The following is a 22,853-nucleotide window of genomic DNA, read 5'->3' as shown; positions in this document are numbered from 1 at the left end:
TATGGCAATTTATCAAACTGTAGTGAACAGTTATCTAATGTTCAAGTAAAAAAAATCATTAGCAATGAAATCAGGAAGTAAACCGGACTGTATCCTAAAGCCTGTTGTATTTTTAAAAAAACATGTGATCACCCCTAAATGCATCACTGGGTGTGATGTTTGGAAACATGCCATATTTTGATTTCAAACTACAGAACACACTGACAAACTGTTTTAACAGTATGATGTTTTGGAAACATTTCCTGCAAAACGATTTTGAGGTGTTTTTTCCTTTTAAGTGTAGATGTTACAATTGGTATTTTGTTAGAAATAATAACCTGAACCATAGAAATGTGGTTTGGGTTAGACATTACAGGGTGGGGTTAGGGTTAGGCATTACTGGGTGGGGTTAGGGTTAGGCATTACTGGGTGGGGTTGGGGTTAGGCATTACCAGGTAGGGTTAGGCATTACTGGGTGGGGTTGGGGTTAGGCATTACCAGGTAGGGTTAGGCATTACTGGGTGGGGTTGGGGTTAGGCATTACCAGGTAGGGTTAGGCATTACCAGGTAGGGTTAGGCATTACCAGGTAGGGTTAGGCATTACCAGGTAGGGTTAGGCATTACCAGGTAGGGTTAGGCATTACCAGGTAGGGTTAGGCATTACCAGGTAGGGTTAGGCATTACCAGGTAGGGTTAGACATTACTGGGTGGGGTTAGGGTTAAACATTACAGGGTGGGGTTAGGGTTAGACATTAGCGCAGCATCTTAGGTTATTGAGGTTAGGTTTAGATTTAGGTTAGAGTTAAGTTAACGTGTGTGTGTGTGTGGGGGGGGGGGGGGGGGGGGGGGGCTGTGGCTGTGGCCTTCCACAGATGGACTGGAGGAGAACATGGTGTGACAGTGAAGTGTGCTGTCCTTCACAGCCCACGCCCACACACTGTTTGAGATGCAACTCACTGGGGCTTGACACTGAGCACAGAGAATGCCTTCTCATCACCTCGCTGAATCAAAACCAGGTCAAGGGGAAAGTAAAACTGTCGGAAAACATTTTATCTTTCACACAAAATGAAATGTGGTTAGATTTGCTAAATATTCTTTCAAACCACCAATAAAAGCAAAGATACGGAGGTCGATATAAAACCAAGGCTGCTCCATGCCCAGGATTGTCAACACTCAGTGGACGAATGCCTTTGTTTCTTGGGTTGCAGGGTCTCTGTGGAAGAGTTGCTCCATAATGCCTGTGTGACTGTGATACTGTCCGTGCATATGCACTTCTTTATGTGATCAATAGACAACGAATAATCCACGTGACGAGCTCAGATCCTGGCCTGCAGCAGAACGCCCTACCAGTGACCCAGACAGATCTGCAATCAGACCCGGAGAGCGCAAGCTGAAAGAACGCATTTCCCTCAAATCGGTGCCCTCCCTTTGAACCCATCCCTTCACCCACTCCCCCCCCACACATGTCCCCGTGAAAGGGGGGAGGCGAGGGGGAGGGGAGGGGGGGGCTAATGGATGCAGATGAAGGAGAGTGTAATGCAATGAAGGGTATGGTGTTGAACATCACTAGCAGAAGATCTGCATTCAACTCAATTCAGAAGGGTTAGAAAGGTGCCATAGAACTGCTGACAGGAATAATTGGTTCAAACCGTAGAAGCACAAATAAAGAGATGCATCAAATCTTTACAGTTCTATACACTCCATTTTGTTCCTGACACCCCACCGCGCCGCTCAGTGGCATCTCTAATATTACATTTACTCTATAAGCGCGAACTGCGATTTATTTTGCCGCTACTTGCTTGCGTTTGACAAACCGGATCTGTTCTATTGCCCCTAATTGGTCGAATTTGACCAATCGGAGTCAATCTTTGGCCAATTATCGTGCACAAAGGTAAAAATGTAGATGCCTGTGTAAACTCAGTCTACAGTGAAAGGAGACAGATGTGCCACATGCAAGGGAGGCCGAATGTTTCCATGACGGTAAACTGGCACGCCACACACCCTAGCAGGGCTGGTTCTGTCCTGCTGGTCCCGGCGGGGGGGGGGGTTGGACAGCCACTGTAAATGTTTGATGGAGTTGCAGACTGCTGCATCACACCATCTGTCCCCAGCCCTGGTCTGCGTTCCACGAGGAGGAGCTCCCTTTGGCCACGCGTGGAAGCGTAACATTGAGAGGTCCTTTCAGAGAGCAGAATTAGTGATGATCACAGCTAAAGGGCTCCTCGTGGATTTTCTGCAGCAGTGATCCTGCATGGTGCAATTTTTAGGCGTGGTGGTGGGTGGGTGGGGGGGCACTGCAGGGTCTTCTCGGCGGTTCCCTTGTTGTTACCACGGCAGCACTGTACAGAGGCCTACCAGGGTGGGCCAGAAGAAACAGTCTCGGAGAGAGAGATTAAAACAGACTGATAATCTACGTATGTGTTATATGTCAATCCATGGGACTAACTATCAATCAGGCAGATTGGGAACTCCGCGGACAGACCTCAATAAACCCAACAGTTCCTCTGGGGCCCTGAGGGGAAGGCAATCTTGGTACCAAAGCGTGGCCTCACTCCGTTTTGTAGAAAATGAATTAAGTCAACGGTCCTCTACACACATCGTGAAAATACTGTAGCTCTAATTAATCTTAAATAATGAAGAAAAAACAACTTGGATCAACTCCTTACCATTTGTTTTTACTCCGCATGTGATTATTCTATAAGCACCAGCCAGTGATGAACTCTTCATTCACACTAAAGCTGCTGCAGGCCTACAACCTCGTGACCTGGAAGACTAAAGCCCAAACAGTCAGTGTTCTTCAGATTAAGTTTTGGTGGTCTAGATCCAAGCAGGCCACAGCTGTGTGCTAGGGGAACGAATAAGGCTAGGCCAACCCTCAGGGAACCTGCCTCGGTTCCCTTCTGTGTGGTGGACAAAGTAAATGTGGACATCACAAAACGAAGATCTGGAGCAGCCATTAAGTCAGACAGAAGGGGAGTCAAAGGGGAGATAGTGGGGGGGAGTAAAAAAAAACATGCATATCATCCCTCCTCAGGCTGTCGGGTTTTTGTGATGTTGATGGTGTCAAACACACTTGGGAGAAGCAGATAAGAATTCAGTGACAGGCCTAACTCCCAACCCACTCCCTAGGGTGTGGCACACTGTTTAGACGGTGGCGTAAAAGAGACCGTTTCTTTCACACGTTGCCCCGACCAGTTTTTCCCAAAGTAGCTGACATATAGCACAGAGACATGACACCCATGGGCTGACAACACCGATCGGTTCAAGCGGAAATTGCCTTCAGCAGAGGGGAGGCAGAAGCATATACTGTAACACGGGACAGTCTTGCTGACGGGCCAGATCAAGTCCCAATGGCGATTTTCTGTTGCCCCCGCCTCATGTATTATAGCACAGTGTACATAGCGGTGAAATGAAATGTGGGTGAACAATTTAGTCCTACGGGCGTGCGTGTTAACACAAACACTCATTAATATGAACTAAAACATGCCACGTTCTTAAACTGTATCATTGATCCATAAACAGAGAAGGCCTAGTGTATGCCACTTGTAGAACAACGTTTCAGAAGTAAGCCAGTGAGCCTCAGAAGGTAGCATTAACAGTCTCTGTACCAGGCATGTAGGAAAGCATGTTGAGCAGCAGCTTTGACATTATCATACGTAAAAAAGAATGTAGAGCTTTTAATTATAGGACAGACAAACAAGTGGCTGTCCATGTTGACGAGCCTGCTGAACACCTTGTCACTGCCAGAGGTAGTGTGTGGGGTGAAGATGGAGGCATAGAGCAGGTTTCCAACCCTTTGGAGTGGCAGCTATCTGTCCCGCTGCTGTTTCATTCCGATAACTCTCACCCAAGTGTTCTGGGCATACTCTGCCCAGCGTTTTTCACTTCCTTCTTCACCTATGCACACATTTTATAAAATGCAAAGGGTGCTAAAGGCGGGTAACCAATGGGAAAATGCAACGAATAAGGACATTATTTTACATTCTTTTATGTTTAACAAAAGCCTGCCCAACATGTTTAAGCTCACAAGAAGTCATATTCATGTTGTGGCAACTTCTACTCCACCAAAACTTTGTAAATTGTCATCACAGTTTAAATGTTACCCTGTTGTTATTACAGTCAGTAGCATTGAAAAGCAAAACCACACCTTTTTTCAATAACCTACATTAACCTACAATGTTTTTATTTTGGCCAATTTTGATTATATTTGAATCATTTTCAGATGCAAATTGCTGAGGTATTCTTTTTGAAAATAATAATTTGGTAATGTTTATATAGTCTCCTTTTATACCTAGAAATGTTCACCCAAATGCTTACGACATGCACATTTTACACAGACATTGTGGTAAACATTTGATGGTTTATTAAGCAGGAGCTGTAGAGCAATTTAAAAAAAGTATACATTTAGGAATGTATTTGTTGTCTTACTGTCATTTAATGTATTATGTACTCAATATTTGTTAGATGTTTTTGTTGTAGATGTATTTGCTGTCATACTGTCATTTAATGATGTATGTACTAATATTTGTTAGATCTGTTTGTTGTTTAGGCTTTCATTGGGATGTTATTTCTATTCCGTCCCTCTGAATAGTAGCTCAGAAAAAAATTGTCCTGAAATCAAACCTAACTGCCAACGCCTGACCAACGTCTGTCTGCCCCCTCAAATACATTCTGGCGTAAGACTTTGCATTATTGATGTGTCCACACTGTGAATCTCTCAGACCGTAGGATGGATCAGGTCGGTCTCACTCAGCACTTCTGCATCTAATGCTCCAGGATTTGGACCATATCAGCACTCCGTGATTGCAAAGACAACTACCTGGAGTTAGAGGACATGGGTGAGGGGACAGTCTTTGTGGTCGTTATGAGTGGATTGGAAATGTGCGTGATCTAATGGCAAGGTGGCCGTTTTGATTATTCACCATCACAGGGAGCTGGGCCACTCGATGTGGCCACTGTCAGATGTCCCTTGTCAATGGGCCAAGCTCATCAACAGTCAAGAGCTGCCAAAGAGGAAAGTGGACTCAGTAATGGTAAAGGCTGCATATCAATTGTTACACACAAACACACACACACACACACGCACACAAACACACAGCTGGGCCATTGTAATCTATTCTTTACTGTACCCAAAGGACCAATGAAATCACTACGGCCTCCCTGACATCCACCATCCAACATTCCGCCCCCAAACAGAGATATTCCACTCGGCAGACCTGTTTGGCTTAATTAGTATTTAATCCCTGGGGAAAAAAACACACTAGGAAAAATACACAGAGAACAATGTGAAAATCCAGTTCAATACAGTTCATTACTATACTGCCTTCCTTTCAAACCAAGTGGGGCAATAAGGAACGGTTCTTTCCTTATTGTAGGTCCAGTTAAACATGTCACTTCAGTTCTGGCACTCATATAGTGGTGATGTTGTTTAACTCAGGTGGCTCGGGGGGCGGAAGGTGCATGTTTATATACAACATGTCAAACAACCATTGTGCCTTTTCTGATCCCGCCCTCCCTGAATGGGGACAGAGGACTTCTGAAAGCCCAAGGCCAGGCACTAGGCAGCGTGCCTGGGTTGCGTGTTTGTTGCATGTACACGTCCTGAATGTTTCATGTTGCACAATACCCACAGTTGGGTGGCACGACACACTGCAACGCAGCTTTTTTTTAAGCCTGTTTCTCTGCACTCACTGGCACGATAAGGATGCCCCTGGTGAGAGTGAGCTTTTTTTTTTTATATATGTTTCTTTAAACTATTATTATTAATTGTCTCGCCAACGCTGTGGTAATATTTACACATACAAAAGGGACACGAGTCACACAAAACATGCCCCAGTTTTCACATGTCCTGGTAGGAAGTTCTGTTGGATACGTAGATTAAAGGCTATTCTGATCCATTGCACTGCTGTCTCTAATAAATATGGATGTGGTTTTCCTAGTTTTGGTATTAGCAATGTGGGTGCACAGGAAGAATGATTAGTTGTGTTCCTCTGTGAATGAAGTTAGGTAGACTGGTGATTCTATCCTAGCGTAATTCATTTAGCCTAAACATCAACATCTCCACCCCATTACCAGAGAGAAACACATGTTTTCCATTTCTTTCTTTTTTACACTGTTGTCTGAATGAACGATTTGATGTCCCTAGGATGCCAAACTGGAGAGAATCCTGTAAAACAAGAGGAATAGGACAGAGCCCTATGGATGTTTCTACATTAAATTACACTATGTGATTATTATATATGCATTAGGTTGCTACCTGAATAGGTTGCAAGCCATGAATAATAATTAATTCAGGCTAAATAAGAAACCAGTTTCTCAGAACAGAAGCACCCCATGGAAATATAGTGGTTACTTTTTAGTCCTCCACAGAAAACCACTGAAGCTGGCAGAAGTGAATGAGCCAAATTCAAAGGGACGTGACACATGTAACGCCACATCAGAATGATCTTGACCTGTTGGATGGTGGATGGCGCAGCATTGTAGTACTTTGTAATGCAATCCATTGCAAACAAACCTGTCATTGTATTTCAATTCAGCCGACCTGTCAGACACTTTGATGACACACAGGCAGACAATCGCGCGCACATTTTAATTCAATTCAGTCAAAGCTGTTATCAACAGGTTAAAGCGATTTGGTCTGCCTAACTGAGTGACGTGTGAGGTTAAAGAGAAATGAGAGACCTTTTTTTTTTTTTTATGGACTCTCTTGGTAGCCATAGCCACCACGCGCATATGTGGTTACGCACTCTGTGACACCCTGTAGGCCAACAGACACAAACACACACACATATTTTCCTGTCCTTGTGGGGACTCCCGAAATTATTTCCATTAAATAAATTCTAAAACCCTTTTGTTTGGAATAGGGAGTGGTCAAATGTCCCCAAAATCTAAAATATTCATTATTTTACTATGCTTGAGTGGATTTATATACCCCACTATTATAGCAAAACCTGTACACACACCAACACACACACACACACACACACACACGCCTTAAAAAAACAATTACAGACATATCTGAAAGAGGCCATTTGAAGACTTCACATTTCATAAAGGACAATGACATGAATAGCCATTAGTTGGGACCCCAGCAACCCATTGAAAATGGTCAGGCAGGAAGAGCTTGATTAGCGAGTAAGAGAATAGAAGGCCATGCAGCAGCTTGGTTTAATGAGATCTCTGTCTGTAGCCACAGCTGTTCAAAGCGGAGGCTCCCCTCGCAGTTCTCCCTGACCCATCATCTCACAGCACTGGTAATGAAATTTATCCTGCTCACCCAAACAAATTTTAGATAAGTGAGAGAGCATGCCCCAAAACTGAGAATGGTGAGAAAGCAGGTGTCACCACCGGTATGATAGACAGTGGGCCTTTGTACTGCTGTCGCAATCTACCCAATCACACCAATCAGCCTTTCGAAACCAGAATGATAGGTAGAATTTCAGGACTTGTACTGAAGATGTTTGCATCCCAAGCTTCCATGCCTTTCACATGCCCTTGTAGGGATACAAACTACTCATTCAAGGCAAATCACATTATCATTGTGCTCTATGATAGCAGTGAATGTCTGTGATCAGAGAAGAAAAAACTCCTCCATTGTTAAATATTGACCTGTAGTGGGTTGTTAATATATAAAATACAAAAAGTGAGTCATTACAATTTAAGATAAGTTATGCATGTGTGTAAGAGTTAGTTTGCACTGCCTAAGTCGTAACTACAGCCCGTTCAGTGTTATAAATCTGCTCAGCATCCATATAATTCACCTATTTAAACCTTTCTGTAGAGGCTTGACATCTTAATATTCTCACGATGGGATGTTGCATAGGAAACCGTGCCTGGAATAGAATTTCAGCTGGCTCTCTCCGATCTCAGCGCTGATGATTCGACCTTCCTGGGCGGAGTCTTGTCGTGAAAGGGAAAAGTACATCACGTTAACTGACCTCAAAGGGCGGACTCATCTTGTGAATTCGTGTGTAATTTGGGAAAGATGGGTGAGGCCTCGGTGTGTATGACCAACTGCACGCCGCTATCTGAGGAGGTGTGGGTGTTGTCACGAATTGAGGGAGAGGCTCCAAGCCATCCGTTGGAGGGCTCGAGAGGGGGCAGAGCTCTAACCGGAAGTGTCTGGCGGCTGAGCTGCTTGTCATTTGGCCACGGTCGGTTCTGAGGATAGGGACAGCAACGGTAAAGAAGGCAGGAACAAGTCATTTGGCTAGAGGGGGGAAAATAAAATACAGAAATCCTTTAAACGATGAATCCGACCGAATAACCCACTTCAGTCAACTAGTGCTGGTTTCGTTTACATATTGAATTAAATGACGTAATTGTTTAATACAATCGAGGTTAGCGGCTCGCGAGAGAGGTTTGTGTCATTGAGCAGGCAGGACACGTCAGGAGAAGAGAGAAACGCTGGTTAGCCACAGCTAGCTTTACTGTCTGTATGAGGGAAAGCCATTCAAGTACCATATCGCTTGTGTCATAAACTTGTTTTTTTTCAAACAATTTATCCGGTACATCGAGATTGCAGGTTGACTACAGGACGGATCGAGTCAACGCCTGGATCAAGGGGTAGCGACCAAAAGGTGAAAAACTGATTTTATTCTCGTTGTATGTGCAAAATCGTTTTACAGTTCAGTCAGATTAGATTATTCAGAAGATTGACGACAGTTGACTTGGCAACATCTTTTTTTATATTTTGCAAAAAACAATCTATAGAGGGAAGTACCTATAATGGATTGAGAATAGAGATACGTCATCATTTTTCAGAAATTGAAGGGTCGAGTCCAACAGCACCAACCGGGGCTGACAGCTGTCAGGGAATATCGCTTGGCTTGTCTGTCATAATTGCTTTCTAAATTAGCTAGATAGCTAATTAACGTAAGCTGGCAACAGCACCAAATACTATTGCATACGACTGTGATGCAACTAGCAAACTGACTTGCCCGTTATCGACAATATGCTAGCTGGCTAGTTAGCGAATTGGCCTTAAAAATCTACTGCAGTCTCTTGACGTGTGTCCGACATAGGCAGCTTCCCAGCTAAAGTTCGCTAGCTAGGCTAGGGTAGCATAATGTGTCAACGTCACGAGCTAAGCTATAATTAATGATTGTGCTAACCAACTAGCATGCAATCAACTGACATTACATATCTCGTTACGAAGGCTGTTATATTGGCACATTCTCGACAGATTTATATATAGCTAACTATGTTACTCGACTAGATAAGATGGTTAGCAGCAGAAAAGAGTCTGCTAGCTGTCAAAGTCGGTAGCTTTTCGGGTTTTTCTATCTGCCTCATTCTATTTTATAATAATTGAAATACTAACCGCGGTGTTATCTGTTTGTCCCTCTCTTTAGGACATAAAGAACACGGGATAGCAGATACTGTGTGGGGGAAAACAAATGGGGGATTACGGGTTTGGAGTCTTAGTGCAAAACAACACTGGCAACAAGTCTGCTTACCCAGTTAGAATTCACCCACATCTGCAACCTCCACACCATCATCAGAATGCATCTCCAAACCCTGCTGCTTTTATAAACAATAGCACATCTGGTAATGGCAGTAACAGTGGGTCACCTTGGCTATTTTCAGCCACAGCTGCCCACAGCAGCATGCAAGATGAAATTCTCGGGTCTGAAAAGCCCAAAGCCCAGCAACAGGAAATGCAAGAAACGCAAGAAAAGCAGCAACTGTCACCTGGCCACCAGGATTCTGGAATCATATCTGAGTTAGAGAAGGTGAGGTCAGAGGAGAAGAAGGTGGAGAGCGGCCCCTCGGAGGGGAGCAATGGAAAGGAGAAGCTGCGTCTCGAGTCCCCAGTACTGACAGGCTTCGACTACCAGGAGTCATCAGGTCTCGGGACACAGGCCCAGTCCAGTACCTCTTCGTCACTGACTAGCTTCAACAACTGGTCAGCGGCCATCTCGCAGACCGCATCCACCATCATCAATGAGGATGTGGGCTTCTTCAACCCGGCCGCCTCTGCTAACAACGGGCCGCTGCTGTTCCAGAATTTCTCCCACCACGTTAGTCCGGGTTTCGGGGGAAACTTCTCTCCCCAGATTGGACCCATCTCCCAGCACCACCCCCCACACCCCCACTTTCAGCACCCGCACAACCAGCATCAACAGCATCGCCGGTCCCCGGCCAGCCCCCACCCGCCTCCCTTCCCCCATCGGAATGCCACCTTTAGCCAGTTGCCGCATTTGTCCAATAACCTGAATAAGCCTCCGTCACCTTGGGGCAGCTACCAAAGCCCTTCCCCCTCCCCCTCCTCCACCTCCTGGAGCCCCGGGGGTGGCTACGGCGGCTGGGGAGGGTCCCAGGGCCGTGAGTACCGCCGGGGCCTCAGTGGAGGCATGAACCCCCTGAACTCCATTTCCCCGCTGAAGAAGACCTTCCCCAACAACCACGTGCCGTCGCAGAAGTACTCCCGAGCGAGCCCTGGATTCAACCCCAAGTCCTGGATGGATGAGACCGTGAGCAGGAGCGAGAACATCTTCCCCTTCCAGGTCAGTGAATAATCCCCGACTGCTTCCGGGCCCTGTTCATTCTGCAGTGATACTTAGAGCCGCTCGGCGTGATGTCGTTTAATTGTGCTCACGCCCGCAGGCGCCGTTCAGGGGTTAAATGATGAATTCGGTGGGGTGTTATATGTTGGCCGTGTGCTTTAATTGCCGGAGGCTCCACATGACCGACGTGGCTCGGCCACTACAGTGCTGTGTGCCACGTATGTAAGATGGAGAAGCTACGCCTTTTTTTATTTTTTTTTTATCAGTCAGGGAACACGCTGTAAAGGAGTGTATGGTTCAGGGATTGCCTGTCTTTCCGTGAAATAGTGATATAAAAAATCACAGGGCTATTAATAACCTGTCTACGGAGAGCTTGGTGACGTAATTTCATTGAAAATGCAATTTGATGGCACACTAGGAAGATGACCTAGTCATCCATGTTGCGTGCGTGAAGCACTGATAGGGTTGATGGGAAGGGCATGGGGATTTATTTATTTCATTGATTAACCCTCGGGGGGGTTACTGTGTCTCAAGGGTGAACGTAGATGTGGGGGTCGGGCTAGTGTGTGTTTTATATGCTGGAAGTCTTTATTGAAGGATGTGAGGATCACCTTTCACCCAGAAGTGCTGCGTCATCAGCCAGGATTGCTAAATAGCCTTATTACCTTGTTACTGTAGCTTGCAGCAGGACTGTGGCCGGGGTCGGTTTGAAATTGCCCTGTGTTGCTCGGGCTAGCTAGGTTGTGACATTGCGGGCGGAGGGCTAGGTTTGTCGCTGCAGTTTGTAATGCTGTCCGTTTGGTTTGTTTTAGTCCACTTCAACTGTCCTGTCAAGCGTGGATTTACACGATCCTGTATGTTGAAAGGTCTGCCTGACGGGCAGCTTGTCACGACGGAGTTGTGCTTTTTAAATCCATTGGAAATTAGGTTAATTCCTTTATTGAGGTGCTGTGTAGAGCAGGGACATAGGCTACGGGTGTCGTGCGACTGGACGACAGGATCTGTCTTGGATCAGCATGCAGTGTAGTGGGCTTGGCTTAGCTCTTAAGGACTGCTGTAAAATTGTTACATTGTGGGCCTGCTTATTGTGCAGTCATGTTTCTCATGCTAGTCTAAATCATGATTTTATTAAATTTTTCCTCTCTTCAGAGGGGAAATGACATTTGCTGCAACCCTCCCTCCTTGACTAGAGACAGTCAGACTTGGATAAAATGTTTGAAGGTCTTCGCATGCAGTTTGGAGAGGATTGCAGTTAGCATGTCATTAGCTTAGACCAATTGCTGGAAGTCTCCAGGTAAAGTAGCTCCTCTGAAAAGCAAGGAAATAACCCCTCCAGGCTGAAGTACCCTAATGCTGAGTTGTTTGTATGTAATCCATTTAGTTAAGGTTACTAATTGTCATAAGAAACAAGATGAGGGCCATAATGACGCAGAATGTATCCAAACCATCGACTCTAATGCCTTAAGGTCCCTGGCTCTTTTCTTATACTATACAGTGGTCTACAACTTTGCAAATTGTGCTTACACAGTTGTATAAGAGAGATTTTTTTTTTTGTTGGAAATATATTGTTTTTAACAGGGCCACAGGTCTGACTTTAGCGATGACCTTCTAGCCTAAAGCCAAAGAAACGTGTTATGCCTGTGTTTCTCGTCGGGCTGGAAAACCTCTCAACGCATTTTGCATTTCTTTTTGCATTACCTCTGCTGCATGATAACTATTGAGACTGCACACGCTAAAGTCAGTCTTTTTGTACATTAGATACATGACTGTTCAGGACGGGTGTCAAAACCGGGAGTATGTGCGCGGTTACGTTTTGAGTTCTCAATTAAACCACTGTGTGAGATTGGAGGAGATGCTAAACTATGGCTAATTTTCTCACTAATGTTACTGCATTGCTGCGCTAGGTATTTTTTGATGATGATCTGGGCTTGTCGATTTTAGTTCTGCGGTAGCTGTAGATATATTAAGAAAAAGTACAGGCCGAGTCGTTGTGGTGAGGTGTTTGGATCTTGTTCGCAGCATACTGACAATACCCTGGGGTCCACCGATTGGCTCAGCACTACCCAGGGACGACAGGCGATAGGTCGGACAGGGCCGTCTTGTCATTAGTCGTAGGAACATTTTAAATGACCATGGCATTCTTAACGTTAAGAAAAAATGTCCTTGTAGGGTGATGATTTTTCATCGTCGCAAAGTAATGCAACAATGCTGTGATGTCAGTATGTTTTAGATGTATACAGTAGAAGCAGCACATGGATGTATTTGTGAACAACCAGTTAGACAGCCACAGTAAGACGCAAACATCTGAGAGGATGAGTGGGATTCAGGTCATTGTAGCTATCACTGAAACGGCAGCTGATATCCGCTGTCCGTGACCTCTACCCTACCTCTACCCTACCCCAGAACCCCTACCCCAGAAAATGGTTCACACCTCTGCACCCACTTGCACGTTCACACACACACACACACCCCCAGACACGATGGATTTATTTTTCTTCGTGCCTAAAGTAAATGTTGTCAGTGGCAAGTATTAACTGGGTGTATCATGGTAACCTACTTCTCTGGAGGCTAGAGCAAGCAGAATCATATGGTCTACATGTATGCAGGCTAACAACATTTCCTCCTGGAATATCAAATTAAACTCTTACTTGTGTTTGATGTCTAGATTCCCAGATTTTTAATTTAGGAATTGTGTGTACGTTTTGGTTTCACCATTTAGGACTTGCGAAATGGTTGTTCTGCAAACTACAACAATTTATATTGATAATCCTCTATTACACTTCAGAATAACAGGATGACCGGGTTAAATTCAGCAAAACAAAGTACCTAAAAGAGCCTGCAGAATTCTGGATAGAGGTTGGACTCCCAAATGGAAGAGGCCAAGGAAGACCTCTAGAGGAGGTGAGCGAAGGATGGAAAAACAGGAAAAAGAACAATTGTCAAACTGGGAACCAGGAGCTAGGTGTGTATGTGTCTGGCAATGAGCAGAGGACTTCACCCAGCCCCGCTACAGATGCTCCACTGCAAGGTCCCATCCAGCTTCAACGATTGGATGAACGCGTTAGTCATCTTAAAACTACCTGAGACAACCTGCAGTTCTGGAAAGAGGTTGGGTGGCAGATTAGCCAAAAATTCACAGACTTCTAGCGGTTATTCCATTTTGCCAAATACTAAACGTGCATGCTGGAGTTGTCCCAATACCTTTGATGTCGTGAAATAGGGCATCTGTGTGTAAAAGCCATTTTTCGAATGGTGAAACCAAATACCCTCAATGAAAGCTGGGGATCTTTACTTCGCCCTCACAATAGTGGTCTATTTGAGATCCAAGCTTTTGCAATATGCAGGCATAAGAAGAAAAGGCTTCACTTCATAACCAGTGTCCAAACAAGTCCCATCTGAAATGTGGAAATGATCAAAGAAAGTCTAGATCTGCGCTCCTACCTTCCCACGCCAAATACTTCTGGATTGATAGTCCACCCTGCTCCATGTCCAGGCTGGTAGAAATATTTTTTCATTATTCCCTGATCACTTTTTCAAGCCTGACGTTGATTAGTGATAATGCAATTATGTAATGTAATAATGTGCAGGAAAATCACACACACCTCACTCCACACTGTTAACCTAGCGCTTTTTCTTTGGTTATGTTAATGAACGGTGGAGGCCTGATGTTTCTAACCTATTTAAATTAGTTTTCACTGATTCTTTAGCCTAGGGGAAGTTAATACCCTAGATTGATGCAATGTGTGATGTGATACCAAGCTCTTAGTCAGAGCCTAATGGCACTGGAAGTTTCCATGGGCCGTCTGTGTATCTGGGGCTGGGGGGGGTGGTGTACATGCAAGCTGACACAGGTGAGGCATTCATGATTTACAAATGACTTTGGGAGAAAATAAGAGAATGGAGATGCTGCTTCGACTCGAGGGAAAGCTAAAAATATTCAACAAAAGGTTTGTCAAGAGGCAATGGTGCTAAAGACAAAGCTCGTCCTTTTATTCAGATGGGGTGTGCATCCTGTGATAGCCTTGAGCTGTGCTACTTACCCTTGCAGGGTTGTTCTAGGAGGCCTTAGCCTCCTGGGCAACATGGAGGCTGTTTGTTTGACAGTCAGCTCTGTTTGTTTCTCTATTAGAGTAGCTTTGGTCACTGGGTGCAGGTGCCCATGGCAACCTGTCATCGGTTGCTTAGGTCCAGTGTCATCTCTTACGCATTAGTGACTGTGTTTCCAGACAGGGGTGAACCATGTGTACTCACACTAGCACGCGCGCACACACACACACACACACACACACACACACACACACACGCATACTTAATCATAGGTCTCTGTTCCTTAGGTTGTATGAAAGCTCCTGCTTGTGGAGTGGGTCTAGAGGAGTGGGTCTAGAGGAGTGGGTCTAGAGGAGTGTTGCTTATTTTTGTCCAGGACTAGGCTTAATCTGAGTTCATGAAACCAGACCTTTAAGGATAATTCAAAAAACATTGTTAAAGACTAAACAAATACCAGTACCTTTGCCATTCAATGAGACAGAAAAAAAAAGAATAATAGCAGGCCCTACTCTGGTTTTATTTGGGCATTTTTTAAATTGTGTTTTTCAAAGGTTAAATCAGCATTTCAGCGGTCAAATATAACTCTGACTAGATCTCAACATTCATTAATGTGTATGCCCAAAAAGTTTCCTTTTTTGGGCACACACAATTAAATATGCTATTGTCTGTTTGTTTCCACAGCAACTAAACATTACATTAGGCTAAATAGTATGTATATTTGCTGCGTTTATTTCAAGTCAACAAATGGTGGCTTGTGTGGCAAGATAACCAATGAACTCTCTAATGGGCATAAATAGCCACGGTTGCTCTTCTGCTCTGACGTTCATCTGATAGCGTTAACAGCCAATGCAGAGTTGGGAGGGAGCCTATTTTATTGCGGTGAGTTAGCTAAGTATAATTCTCTCCCTCCATGTCTCTTAACTCAGACGCCTTGTCTCAAAGCATATGCTTCAACCTAGCACCTAACCGTGAGCATCGCATTGGTCTGTAAGCTGTGAACATATGCCGTTTGTGGGAGACAATTCGTCTGTATTAGAGGCTGAAAGGACTGAAATGCTAACCAACCACATCTAATTGTTTTTCTTTCTCTAGATGCCTACAGTAAAACATGAGCTGACATTAAACCTACTTTCGACTAACCTGTGTGAACTCCGGATGTGGGTCTCTCAGGTGCTCGGCTACATTGGTTGCCTTTCCACCTTTTGATGGATTAATCTAATGGGCGCCGTTTGCAAACAGGCTTATGGGTGACTGCAGGTATTCCTTGTTGTTCTGCCTCATAGGCAAACTATCTGTACACTGCAGTCCTGCTGTTCTCTCTGTCGACTAGCGTGGGTTATTTTGATAGATATTGGCTGCTGCAGCCCTCTGAAACTGAGGGAAAATGTGTCTCAAAACACTTGTAAATGTTAAGCGACAGTTATTATGTAAATATTTAACAGATTTGTGTTTTATTTGCGAAATGTTTTTACATTTTCACAGATTTTATTTATACTTGTGAAACATGTTTACATATTTACAGAATGTTTTTATTTACAAAATATTTGTTCACATTTACAAATCCTATTTTTATTTTTGAGTTGTGATGAATATACGTGCAGATTTCCTGTTTATATTTGCAAATATTGATACAGATCTAACTCCATATTACTACTATAAAATGTGTAAAATGCGCAGATCAAAACCGTTTTCTTATTTAATTTTTGTATCAAATTGGAATCCAAGTATTGGATTGCATCGTTAGAGGTCATGATGCTTCAGAATCTGCCCGTAACATCGAAGACCTGCCTCCATATTTGACAGGAGCTATTAGGTTATTTTCTTCATATGCATGATTTCGAAGCCACACCCTCAGCTTAGGTGCATGTAAAGAAATCTCAATTTCTGTTTTGTCTGACCATCACACCCCGTGCCAATAACCCAGATGGTTATATTTGGTGGTTGCTTTCAAATAAGGGATTTATTTCAGCCAACCCTTCCAAATAAGCTATGTTTCCATGATGGTGGCATTTAATTATAGATTTTGGAGACTCGGAGACGCCGAGACGTAACCAGGTTCAGTAACTTTTCAATTGTGACCCTTGGTTTCTTTGTCTCCCAAACCACAGTCCTTCCACTGGGTTGAGGGGGGGGGGCAGCATGCGTTCATGTCCTCTACCAGGCAGGTTTTCTCCGGTTCCACAGAGAACCATTTGTCTCTTAATTAGAGTGTAATTTATCGTCGTGATAGTAGAGAACTTTTTTTTAATGGATTTTAAATGGACAATAGCAATTTCTCTTGCAACAGTGTGAAACAGAAAACAACAGAAGCCTGCAATACAGCTCCTTAAGACTGAGCTGTACTCTGACTAATGTTAATGCTGAATTAAATTATTTTAGATTTTATTTTTAAGGGTGTCAACATTTGTCAGCCTATCTTTTTGTAGTGCTTCTCATTCACTTTGTTTCCCAAAATGTTTGTTTGCCTTAAAAATCATTTGGGAATTGTTTCAGTAGGGGACTACAGGTTGAATAGTCTTATTATTGATACATTTGTCATATTTTCCTTTCACATATAGCCTGTATTCCCTTGTACCAGTTGGCTGCCACTCTACTAAAACAGAGAAATGCATATTTCAAGTGATATCTAAACCATATAAAATGGCTTTCTAAACCCCATGGATCCTCTTAAGCCTGTGTACTACGCTGCTCTACATCCATCCCTGACAGGGACAAGGCCTGCCTCTCTGTAACAAGCCTGTGGACCTGGGCAGGTACCCAGAGAGACACATTAGCAGCCCTCTACATGGCGGGTTGTTAGTGGAGGTGGCCTACCGCCCTGATATTCTGGTCAGGCTTTTTAAGTGTGCTTAAGTATAGCTGCTCCGTATTGTAGTGGAAGTTATCATGTTGCCAGGCTTTTTTTTCTTCATTGTACCACTGTCACATGTTTGCTGTTCCCGCCCTAATGCAGATCAGTACATGGTGAGCGCATTGTCCTCGTACTCCGGCCTGAACATTTAATCTAGAATTCATAAAGCTGGTGTTTGAGAGAGATGAGTAGGTATGGACAAAAAAAAACCTTGCTGTGTTATTTCAGACCTCGCTGCCTTGTGTTTCTAGAAGAAAATCCAAAGCAGCCTTTGACGTCAACTGAGTCACGGTACGGCGTTTATCAAAACAGAAAACATCGACCCCAAAGGTCTCCCGTTTGCATCCCTGCTGTATCAGCTGACGGCTCGCTAATAGGAAGATGTTTTCGACACAGGCCTGCGGACTCGTTCGGCTGACTGCTGTGCTGGGGTCAGTGTGTGATCTTTTGTTCTGCTGCGAGAGTAACAAGTAGTCGTCCATTGTCCTTCAGCCAGTCGTCCACAGCCGGTTCCCTTCCACGTCCACTGGAACGTTGGAGGGCAGTGGAACCGATTAGTCACAATCCTGATGGCCTTAAAGGCAGCACGTTTGCAAATGGAACACTGGACGGACCATTGTGACCGAGTGGACCACAGCGTTCTGATGTTTCCTTCGCCTTTCTCCAGCCCGCAACTGTTGTTTTGAAACAGGAAGCGTCCTGTGTGTCGTAACGAGAGAAAGTGTCACCGGCGTGTGACTACCATACATTGATCCGGCTTTAGTGCTGTTATTTAATTACTTGGTCACCAATGTAGCTCTGTGTCCCTTCTGTCCCACCCCCTGCCTCCATAACCAGGCTCCATAGGTTGGATTACTGGGCTTGTGGGTGTTTTAATGTTCGAGACTTTAAAGTACCTTGACCAGCAGCACAAAAAAACCACTGTGTCAAAACTGGGTCCCCTTCCCTGTTCTCCCCCTCCCTCCCTGTTCTCCCCCTCCCTCCCTGTTCTCCCCCTCCCTCCCTGTTCTCCCCCTCCCTCCCTGTTCTCCCCCTCCCTCCCTTCTTTCATTAGTTCAGCTGTGACATTGTAGATTAATGTTGTGGCAGAGAAACCCTTAGCATGCCAGACTTAATCATTCTCGTCCGGGTGTTCCATCAGGCACGGTTTTAGCTGCATGCTTCACTTTGGTTAGTTTGGCCTTAGCTTCTTGCTATACTCAAAAACACAGCCTCTCTGCTTGGATGGGAAACCAGGGTTAGCGGTTTGGTCACCTACATTGTTTCGTACTTGCGCAGTGGTTTGGTCCTGATATTCTTTTATTTATTCATGTGATGTTACTATTTAAACTGCATATTGTCATTTGGTAAAGGGGAACGCTTTAATTTAATTCCTGTTAATGTGCCACTCACCTGTTCAGTAGCCTAAGCCTGAGTTGTTTAAGCTTGGTCAGGAAGAGTCCTGTCTGACCCAACTGCCTTTCTGGGGCAACCTTGGAGATGAACCACACATCTCCTGTGAGTCTGGGAAAGACCGAGAGACCGGCCGGCTCAGTAGTGGTCATTTAGCCTTGCTGGGAACCTCTAAGCTCTCTGGGATGAGTGCGGCTCATCCGTTGAGAGGAAGGGCGGATCAGATCGTTAATCGCCGCTGTTGCCAATCCATTCAGATGCATAGCAACAGTAGCCATGGTGGCGGATGGGTGGGGCAGGAAGTTAACCAAACCAGACCTCTGGCTTCGTCTCCAAGGATAGCGGTGTCTTTTCAAATGGGTTTAGTGCCTTCAGTGTCTTCAAGGTGAAGTTGTTGTTTATTCAGCCAGACGTTGGAAAGGCGTGGTCTTACCAACATGACTGTTGGTACCAGACATGGTGGTTCCAACATCTCATCTCCTGGGATTTTAGACAGACTTTCCAGAGAACGGTGGGGTGAACGAAGACACGTTGAACGTCAGTTCTGTGGGCAAAAACACCTGGTTAATAATCAATCAATCAATCAATCAAATGTATTTAGAAAGCCCTTTTTACAACAGCAGTCGTCACAAAGTGCTTTTACAGAGACACCCGGCCTTAAACCCCAAGGAGCAAACAACAGTAGTGTTGAATTTCAGTGGCTAGGAAAAACTCCCTAAGAAGGCCGAATCTTAGGAAGGAACCTAGAGAGGACCCAGGCTCAGAGGGGTGACCAACCTTCTTCGGGCTGCGTAATAAGAGATTTTGGATGAGAATAGCCAGGCCTGTTCAGGCTGTCAGAAAATCCACAAATACTAAAATGCTATTTACTGAGTGGTGCAGAAGGGCGTCTCTGAATGCACAACGCTTTGCACCTTGAAGCTGATGACAGTAAAAAAGGGGTCTAACCTGATACTATGCTGGTGTACCTAATAAATTGGGGTTTGCCCCTTTAATTTGCCAGTGTGAACATCACTGTTGTATTCTAGAACATGTGACTGTGTGCTTTGCTTTGTCATTCTGGACTCTGATGCTGCTGTCAACAGTAAATAATTTCCAGGTCTTGTGCAACAGGGCAGGAGTTTGTCTTGTTGTCCGATGTTAATGGCTAGCTTATGTTTGTTTGGAACATATGAACATGCTTGCTGCTCAAGCAACAGGCCTACTTCATAGAAAACATTAGAGAGCAAGCCCAGTAATTGAAAGGTTGTTTACTTCTGTGTTTTTGCCCTACAATACCCCAATCTTGTGAACATCTAATATCATCTATATATGCAGTGGGGGTTGAACCTTCTAGCCTAACTGTATGCAGTGGGGGTCGAACCATATAGCCTAACTGTGTGCAGTGGGGGTTGAACCATATAGCCTGCCTGTGTGCAGTGGGGGTTGAACCATATAGCCTGCCTGTGTGCAGTGGGGGTTGAACCATATAGCCTGCCTGTGTGCAGTGAGGGTTGAACCATATAGCCTACATATGTGCAGTGGGGGTTGAACCATATAGCCTACCTGTGTGCAGTGGGGGTTGAACCATATAGCCTACCTGTGTGCAGTGGGGGTTGAACCATATAGCCTACCTGTGTGCAGTGAGGGTTGAACCATATAGCCTACCTGTGTGCAGTGAGGGTTGAACCATATAGCCTGCCTGTGTGCAGTGGGGGTTGAACCATATAGCCTACCTGTGTCCAGTGAGGGTTGAACCATATAGCCTACCCCGCTGCCTTTGTACTGGTCAGCGTACTGAGTGACATATGTTGGGAGCTTGCCCTTTGTTGATCCCAGTCAGTTAGATGCTCTGTCTGGATATGGTTTTAGAAAAGAGCTTCTTTTAATGGCCTAATTGTTTCCCCAGAAGTTTGTGTCAGCCATTGATTGCCAGTACTTCCTCTGCACAATGACTTTACTTTTTTCCCTGTATTGAATAATATTCACTGTGAAAATGTGTCGATAGGTTTTAATGTATTAAGTAAATGGCTATGTTTAATAAAGTAATTGTAACACACCAATGCTGTAGTAAAAGGTTTGTCATGATTGTATTGAGGTTACATTGGCGGCATTTTGTATTCCGTGAATGAGTTGTCTGGGTGCGTGATCGGGAGGAATCCTAATGGACATTTCGTGATGTTGAAATATAGGCCAACTGATTTAAGATTTTAAGCAGTAGTGGCTCCATCCCTTTAAAGCACAACTCTCATCTATCTTTTACACAGGAGCGCAACAGATCCTTTGATGGCTTCAACATGCACTCCCTGGAGAACTCCCTCATTGACATCATGAGGGCTGAGCAAGATACCCTGAAAGGTAAGATACCCATTGCAGAGACGCTAGGATCACATGGTCATATGCTGTAAGAGGCCTTCTCTGAAAACGCTTTGTGGAGCGAATCTGCTACAAGGTCACCTAGAACCGTGGTTCCAATTCCGGGGGATTTGCCTACAATTCAACACATTTTCTTTCCTATTATTTCTGTCCATATGATATCTGAGTCACTGAAACCAACGCTGCCAAATCAGTGGTCTGCAAATAGGTTAGCTGTTATGGGCTTGCTTGTTGGTCTGGACCAATCTGACATGTTATAAATGGTTCTAAATGGCAGGCCCTACACCAAACATCTGTCACGCAGCTTCCGTTGCTAGCGACTGGGTTGGCGCTTGACAGCTTTGTTTGTGCAACGCCCATCTGCGACTTGGGTGTGGTCAGTAGAAACTCATTCCCTTTGTGTAACTAGTTGCTCGGCTAGAGGTTTGTCACATGGTTAGTTTGGAACTTGGGCCGTTGTCATGTCAACATAGCCGTCGGTGCGGTAGGAGCTGTGCCCCAGGTAGACACAACAGTCTGTTGACAGCTGGAAACTGTATGAATACATTGTGCCACTGGAGCTAGTTAAGGTCCATGTGCGTTGATTGGCTGCTTGTGAATGTTGTTTCACACCAGAGTAGTGTTGTCATGATACCAACATTTGGACTGCGATACTGATACCAAGTGTTATATATCGCGGTACTCGATACTGATACCAAGTGTTATATCGCGGTACTCGATACTGATACCAAGTGTTATATCGCGGTACTCGATACTGATACCAAGTGTTATATCGCGGTACTCGATACTGATACCAAGTGTTATATCGCGGTACTCGATACTGATACCAAGTGTTATATCGCGGTACTCGATACTGATACCAAGTGTTATATCGCGGTACTCGATACTGATACCAAGTGTTATATCGCGGTACTCGATACTGATACCAAGTGTTATATCGCGGTACTCGATACTGATACCAAGTGTTATATCGCGGTACTCGATACTGATACCAAGTGTTATATCGCGGTACTCGATACTGATACCAAGTGTTATATCGCGGTACTCGATACTGATACCAAGTGTTATATTGCGGTACTCGATACTGAAACGATACTAATGATTTCATTGAAGTGGAGTAATTCGACAATGGTTTAGTATTTTTTTTTTACAATGTGTATAGAAATGTAAGCAGAAATAAAATTAGCTTTAAATAAACAGAATTCTTAAATATACAACTGAAAAGAAAACTTATTTTGCTAAAATAAATCACTAATATTAACACAGAATTTGAACACGATTTTGTGAATATTTCATTTTGTAAAAAGTTAAAATTTCTGTAGAAATGTAATTCATTCTTTTATTTCTGGATTCATTCAAGACTATTTCAAACTGGATTTATATCACACAACACACACCTGTCACTCTTAAATTTTTTTTGGTAGAGATTTTTGGTGACTGTTATTTAAATGCATAGCGATGTTCCTAGTGTTGCCTTCCTTCGCTGAACTTGATTTGAAGCACTGCTTCCATATCGGTGCTTCTAGGTTTTGGGGGTCGCCTTTTTCATTGGCTAGGAGACCAAAGTAATGCCATATCTCTTGTTTATCAACAAGTTTTGGTTTTGCAGCCGGAAGTTCTCCACCTGTACCATCGCCAATCCCCGGCTATCCTCCTTTTGCCCCTTGGCTCCTGCCGCACATAGCAGAGCACGGGCGTGACGTCACACGCAGGTCCACTTT

The 22,853-nt window shown here is 44.4% G+C and overlaps 1 protein-coding gene across 3 annotated transcripts in view; it reads left to right on the top strand.

Moving 5' to 3' along the window:
* The first annotated feature begins 8,021 nt into the window (after positions 1–8,021).
* Positions 8,022–22,853, top strand: part of cpeb4b (cytoplasmic polyadenylation element binding protein 4b) — a 31,475-nt gene continuing 16,643 nt past the window's right edge. For 2 of the 3 annotated variants that reach the window (XM_034293187.1, XM_034293186.1), the window contains exons 1-3: positions 8,023–8,558; positions 9,333–10,487; positions 21,024–21,114. In XM_034293187.1, coding sequence (XP_034149078.1) covers positions 9,378–10,487; positions 21,024–21,114 — 1,201 coding nt within the window. In that variant the 5' untranslated portion in view covers positions 8,023–8,558; positions 9,333–9,377. Of the gene's footprint in view, positions 8,559–9,332; positions 10,488–21,023; positions 21,115–22,853 lie in introns of all 3 variants that reach the window. The other variant, XM_010871138.4, reaches the window with a different exon arrangement.

Source organism: Esox lucius, chromosome 7 (assembly GCF_011004845.1).
Source record: "Esox lucius isolate fEsoLuc1 chromosome 7, fEsoLuc1.pri, whole genome shotgun sequence".
NCBI classification, from domain to species: Eukaryota; Metazoa; Chordata; class Actinopteri; order Esociformes; family Esocidae; genus Esox; species Esox lucius.
This window is presented reverse-complemented; position numbering and strand designations above follow the sequence as displayed.